This window comes from Tetrao urogallus (assembly GCF_951394365.1).
Source record: "Tetrao urogallus genome assembly, chromosome: 23".
In the NCBI taxonomy this organism is placed as follows: domain Eukaryota; kingdom Metazoa; phylum Chordata; class Aves; order Galliformes; family Phasianidae; genus Tetrao; species Tetrao urogallus.
The window spans coordinates 1,609,015-1,615,302 of record NC_136836.1 but is presented as its reverse complement, the minus strand read 5'-3'; the positions used below and the strand labels follow the sequence as shown (position 1 = coordinate 1,615,302).

Below are 6,288 nucleotides of genomic sequence, written 5' to 3'. Positions count from 1 at the left end.
AGATCTCATAAACAACTGGGGACATTTTCAGCTTGATGAAGAAAACATACCTAATGCAAATTGTACAGTAGACTTCAGATCATTTCCTCAGGAGCACAGACCTGGCCAAGTCCAGAGGTGTCCTATGAGAAGCACTAGACTCAGCAGAGCTAGAGCTTGACTGGTGAAGAGACTCATGGAATCCAGCTGAATTCTTCTGGCAGGTAGTCTCCAGAGGGAGGGGGTAACACAGCTGAGAAGGCTCTTACTGATACTTCTGCTTTTCTATTCTGCTTAGTTATAGAAACCCAAGTAAACATAAAACCTTATTTTTATAGAAAAAAACTGATGGCAGAGCTGAACCTCTCTTGTTTTGCAAAGCCAAAAAGAGATATTGGTTGTTTTTTGTTTGTTTTTTTTTTCCATGGGAAATATTAATGAAAATGTCAAAAATACCTCTGCTGCTGTGAAAATGTGTCCTCTCTCCTTCTCTGGGTGTTCAAAAGCAGTTAATTTATTATGATATCCTTACATTATTTCTATAACATAGGATTTTTCCCATTCTGGGATAAGTGGTTCCTAGTAGAGGGAGGTGTTGCTGTTGGTTTCTCCCATTGGCTTCTAGGCAGTGTGTGTGTAGGATGCACATGGCTGAGCCCTGTTAATGAGCAGAGCATCATTGGATTCCAGCTGTCCGTGTCCCATAGGTCCCGCAGGTTTTTCCTGGATGGGAAAATGAAACTGCCCACAAACCTTACAGAGTGCAACACTATTGAAGAGAGTGGTGAGATCTGAACAGAGTCCTCATTTGGACTGGGAGTAATTTGAGAGAGAACTAAATTCTCACGGATGTTACAAAGAAGAATATGGTAACTGATCTCTGCCTCTGCTTTTCTGACTCCATTTGTGAGAATGTGTTTCCTTTGGTAGAATCAGATTCAGTTTTCTTGTATCCTTTGCATTAGCTTAGCTACATAGTGAGCACCAAAATAAAGTCCTTGGCAGGAGGTACTGAATTCTGTAACACACTGTGACTTGCCAGCCTGGAGCACACTGGCCTTGGAAGTGATGGATACACTGATTTATTTTATTTTATTCTTTTGCTACCATCTCAGAAAATAAGTCTGGAGTCAGTGAGCTGCAGTACTGCTGACCAGAAGGGGCAACTGGAGGCTGGGGGCTGCTTTTGTGCCAAGTCAGGCTGCATGCAGTGGGGTCTGCCCCCCACCTGTGCCCCCTGATGGCACCAAACCAGCAGATGCCTGAGATTTCAGAGGATGGATGTCTGCTTTGCTGCTGAGCCAAATGCTGCAGCTGCACCCAAACCCTTCCAGACTGTTTCCAGCCCAGCATCACCCAGCTGTGTCCCGTGGGGACTGGTCTCAAAGGTGCAGAGTGTGACTTAGGAAGGATGCGGACTGCTCAGGTTGTGCCCACAAGAGCAGGTGATGTTTGCTGCACTCCTATCATGGCATTAATGACTGAGGAATCATTTCCATCAGTGCTGGGGGGTGCTGGCGTGGCTCAGCACATGTGTGGATTTGTCCTGTAAGGGACTGCTGTGAAGTGTGTCCCTGTGCTCTGCTCACCGCTGCTGGGGCTGCTGAAGGTACGTGGCTTGGATCCTGTTCTCTGTTTCAGCCCTGGTTTTGGCTGTAAAGATAAATACAAATCAGAGGAGTTTGCCTTTCTCCGAGATGGCCTCAGGGCCATCTGCTTATCCGCCAGCTCAGCGCCAGATGCCAACCAAGTGCTTTGATCACAGGCGGACATTCCAGGGCTGCTTCCACAGGAAGCCTCTGCCTTGGGAGTGCAGAGCTGGAGGGGGGAGATGGTGCAGGGCAATGGTTTGCTGCTGGAGCCATAGAATGGTTGGGGCCGAAGGCACCTCAGAGCCCCCAGCCCCTGCTGTGGGCTGGTTGCCACTCCCCCATCAGCTGCCCAGGGCCTTACCCTGCCTGACCTTGACACCTCCCATCCTTGGCAGGACTGCTGACTGTCAGGCACACTCCTGTGCTTTACTCCCAGCACAGCATGTGGCCACTGCCCCCTGCAGCCCAGGGTGGGGGTCCAGGGCTGGCAGGCCGTTCTCTTGGCACACAGCACACTGCAGCCAGCAGGCCCTGCTTTGGTTGTTTACTTTAAAATGTTTTAAGGGAATTTTAGGACAGCAACAGAATTGTAGCTGAGCACGGACCTATTGCAGCCAGTGGCATTTCATACTGATATTTATACGATGTCTCCTTGAATGTATGTAAAGTACTTTTATAGCAGGAGGTCGGTGGTACATTTCTGTGTTTGTTTAATAAAGGCTGACCCGGCGATTTTATTATTTTCCTCTGCTGGCTGCTCTTAAGCGTTTTCCTGTCTCGCACAGCAGAGGCAGCGCCTTTACCCGACCACTGATTTGCTTCGTGTCCCTTTGCTGTTCCCAACCCGGCTGTAAGCTGAACTGCTGACAAATGCCAAATGGAAGCGGCCTCCTTCTGGCTGCCCACCAGGATCCCACACCACTGACTGCACAGACCCTGGGGCTGCCCTCGTCCTGGGGAAGCTCACAGAGCCCCTTCTGTGCTCACATGGGAAGCCCAGGGCTGCCTGCGGTGCAGCCGCTTCTGTGTGCGTTCTGTGTAATGGGAACTGTCCTATGAACTGGAAAAAAAAATAAAGTCTTTTATTTTCTATAGTCACCGTTTCTGCCTGTTGTCCACCAGCCCTGTGGTCCCTCCCCAGCCTCCACTGTGGCTGTGCTGGCTCGGGGCAGCGCTCTCTGCGCTGTCATTGCCTGGGCTCTGAGCCTGCTGTGGTGGCCGGGGACAAGGCGCTTTTTGGGTACTGAGGCACACAGCACCTTTTCATATTTCCTTTTTTTCTTCCCTTTTGCACGCATCCCTCCTTCCAGCACAGCTGCGTGCTGCAGTGCTGCTGTCCCTTTGCACTGCGCTCACCCTGTGCTGGTGACTCTGGAGATGTGCAGTCTGGGCAGTCCTCCAACCCCCGCCGTTCTGTGGCAGTGGGTGGTGCTGCAGCAAAATGTGGCAGGAGCTGCAGTGCCAGCACGGGGTGCCCATGCCACAGCTGCTGCCCCTTCAGCCCCAGAGCAGCTGAGGTGCAGCATTATGGGCTCAGGCCCTGCTCACAGCAATGAGGGACCCCAATGAGGGAGTCCCCTGCAGAGCCTGGGCTGCTGATGGCGCTCAGCTCAGTGCTGCCGCCATGCCAGGACCCCCACTGTCGCACCCCTCCCTGCCCCTCTCTGGGCCACATCTCAGCACTGTGCAGCCTTCAGCCTTAAAGTCAAACAACAGAACTGCAAACAGACATCTGACAGCCACTGCCAAACAGGGAGCGACCTTGGAGTGACCAAGGAGGAATGACCTTGGCAGCGGGCACCAGAAGATGCATGGACAACCAGGTGTTATTTTTTTTTTTCCTTTTTTCTTTTTTTTGGAAAAGGTGAATAATAAATAACAAGAATCAACACTGCCACAGCGCCATGCAGGCCTAGCACCAAGCTCTGAGCCTTCCTGCCCGCATCCCTGCTGTGGCAATGAACTGCCAAAACTGCAGCTTGGCGTACACAATAGAAAGAACCAAACAGAACCTCCCCAACAACTCAAACCACTTGGATAAGGCACAATTCCATCTCAAGGAGTGCAGGACTCAGACAGCAGCTGTCCCATTCAGCAGGTGCGGCTCTGCCAGCACAGACAGCGGGAAGTGGCTCCGTGCGAGGCACCGCAGCCGGGAGTTCACCAGGACCGGCTCTGAAACACTGCGGAGCTCACAAGGCTCTGAAATGCTGCGGAACTCCACGGCCCCATCAGCCCTTCCATCAGCCCTTCCATTAGCATCCACCTCGTCACCTCTGCTCCGTAGCTGTGCTTGCACATTGGGGTGCAGCCACCCGTAGTAGGTGACGCGCAGCAGCAGCCCCAGGAGGTAGCAGGGCAGCGCAGCCCACAGCGCCGGGATGAGCAATGGGTGCTGCTCCTCAGGAGGATGGCCCCAGAGCCAGGCCAGGGTCAGCAGCGTGCTGTCCACCAGGATGAAGCTGTGATAGATGACGCTGCGGTGCAGGGTCCTCCCTGGGGCCACGTTGAACCAGCTGAAGTAGAGGATGACGGCCACCATGGCGCGGTAGAGCTGCTCGGGGCCCGGAGATTCCATGAAATCGGTGCCCTGCAGGCTGACCCAGAGAAACATCGCCAGCCACACCAGTGGGAAGTGCACAGCCACACCGTAGGGCCACAGCAGGGCAAAGAGGGCGAGCGCCAGGATGCGGGGGCAGAGGAGGAAGAGGTTCCATAGGAAGTAGATGACAGAGGAGCCCCAGCCCATCTCGTACTTGTCCTGCAGGAAGGAGCGCAGGGACTGGTGGTAGTCCAGCAGGGACCAGGTCACACACAGGAACGCCGTGCAGATTCCCATTCCTGCAACAGAGCAGCAGCCATGGAGAATGCAGACCAAGCTGGGGCTGGTCCTGCTCCAAACAGCCCCCAACACCTCTGAAAGGAGCCCCCCATCAGCAAAGCAGCGGCTTCGGGGGCTCTGAGCATCAGCACCTCCATTTCTCCTTCCCTCACTTCCCACTTCCTGCCTTTCCCAAGCAGCAGCTGGTGCTGCTCTCAGGGGAGCCCACACTTTGCCCAAGGACAGAACGTCCGTCCGTCCGTCCGTCCGTCCGTCCCCCCCACCGCTTCAGTTCCCTGCAGGCCCAGCATAGCGCGTAGGGGCCCACGGGGCTGGGATAGCACAGCGCCAAAGGGACGGCGGTGGGAGCGCAGCAGCAGCAGAGCAGAGCAGCAGAGCAGAGCAGCAGAGCAGAGCAGCAGAGCCCCGACCTCCCAACCCGACCCCCCATCCCGGCCCCGCACCCTGGGAAGGCTCAGCCTTGTTGCTGCGCAGGACGCTGTAGAGGAGCAGCGCGAGCTGCGGGGCGTTCTCCAGGAAGGTCTCGAAGAGACGCAACATGCTGATGTCGTGGGTCAGGAACGCCATGTGATTCCTCTCCTCCTCCGTCGCCTCCGTCCGGCACAGCCTCCAGCCCAGCCGCAGCGCTCGGACGCACCTGGCCGGAGCACGGCGCGATCAGCGGCGAACGCAGCGCTCCGGGACCGCGGCTCCGCTCCGCCGCAGCCGGGGCCGCGGCGGAAGAGCGGGGCCGCAGCCCGAGGGAGGAACGCCGCGCTTCGGGAGAGCCGTACCTGTACAAGAAGCCGAGCTGCAGGAGGTGCAGAGCGGCGAGGAGGCGGCGGGACGGCTCGGGGCGCAGCGCCGGCGGATCGGAGCGGAACCACAGCCAGCTGCAGGCCTGCCGGGCGGCGCAGCCCGCGGCCCACAGCCCCAAACCCAGCGCCGCGCAGCCCGGCCGCCCCGCGCGCGCGTATCCCACCGCCACCCACACGTCCGCTCCCGCGTCCCACACCGCCGCCGCCGCGCCCCCCGCCGCCAGCAGCCACTGCCAAGGCCCGAAACGCGCCGGGCCCCGCACCGCCATCCCGGGGCGCGCCGCCCCGCCCGGCCTCGAGAGCCGCCCCGCCCCGCAGCTCCGCTCCCCGCCCCGCCTTTGGGTTCCCGGTTCCCCATTGAAAGAAAAAAGCCCATCCGCGGCAGAGCCGGCGGTGCTTCCCAGCGGTTTTTTTTGTTCTTTTTCTCCATGATTTTTAGATCATTCCATACGCAGTGGCTCATTTCCAGACCCCGGCACCCTTTCCCCTGCAAGCAGTGCCTACCCCGAGCACAGCCGAAGAGCGCAGGCGCTGCTCCTGTGATCCCCCCCGAGCTGCGCCAGGGGCAAATGCCACCAACCCCTGCAAAGCTGCAGCTCTGCACAAGGCTGCGCCTCCCCTGGCCGTGCTTCCCCTCTGACACAACACTGTTCCACTACTGCTTCTCTGGAGCTGCCTCCAAACAACTGCTTACAGACAGCACAAGGATTTCTGCACTGTCTCATCCACTTGTCCCCAGGGCCCTACAGTGTCACTTTTCTTTGGTTCACGTGTGGTTTTCGCATGAGCAGACAGAAGGCTGGCGAGGCACGGAGGGCTTCTTTGCAGTTTGCGCAGCTAAAGAAAAGCAGATGTGAGTTAAAAGAACACCAAAGGTGCTTGGGGGGAAAGCCGTCTGTGTTCAGCATCTGAAAAAAAACCATGAAGCTTCTCACCCTGCTGCCTCACTGTGGATGCTGACACGTGAAAGTCACGGCCCAAACTGTCACAGGAAGTTCTGACACTGCCTGGCTTTGCTCACACACCAGAGGCAAAGCTGCTGCTGTACAAGGCCACCAAAATGAGACCCTGCAGGCCA

General features: G+C 56.8%; 1 protein-coding gene across 1 annotated transcript; it reads right to left on the bottom strand.

Moving 5' to 3' along the window:
- Positions 1-3,642: 3,642 nt before the first annotated feature.
- Positions 3,643-5,479, bottom strand: XKR8 (XK related 8; the record flags this gene model as incomplete). The annotated part of the gene is made up of 3 exons (XM_079545949.1): positions 3,643-4,412; positions 4,857-5,050; positions 5,187-5,479. 3 exons carry the CDS (start codon positions 5,477-5,479, stop codon positions 3,643-3,645), a joined length of 1,257 nt encoding a protein of 418 aa, XP_079402075.1.
- Between the last annotated feature and the right edge of the window lie 809 nt (positions 5,480-6,288).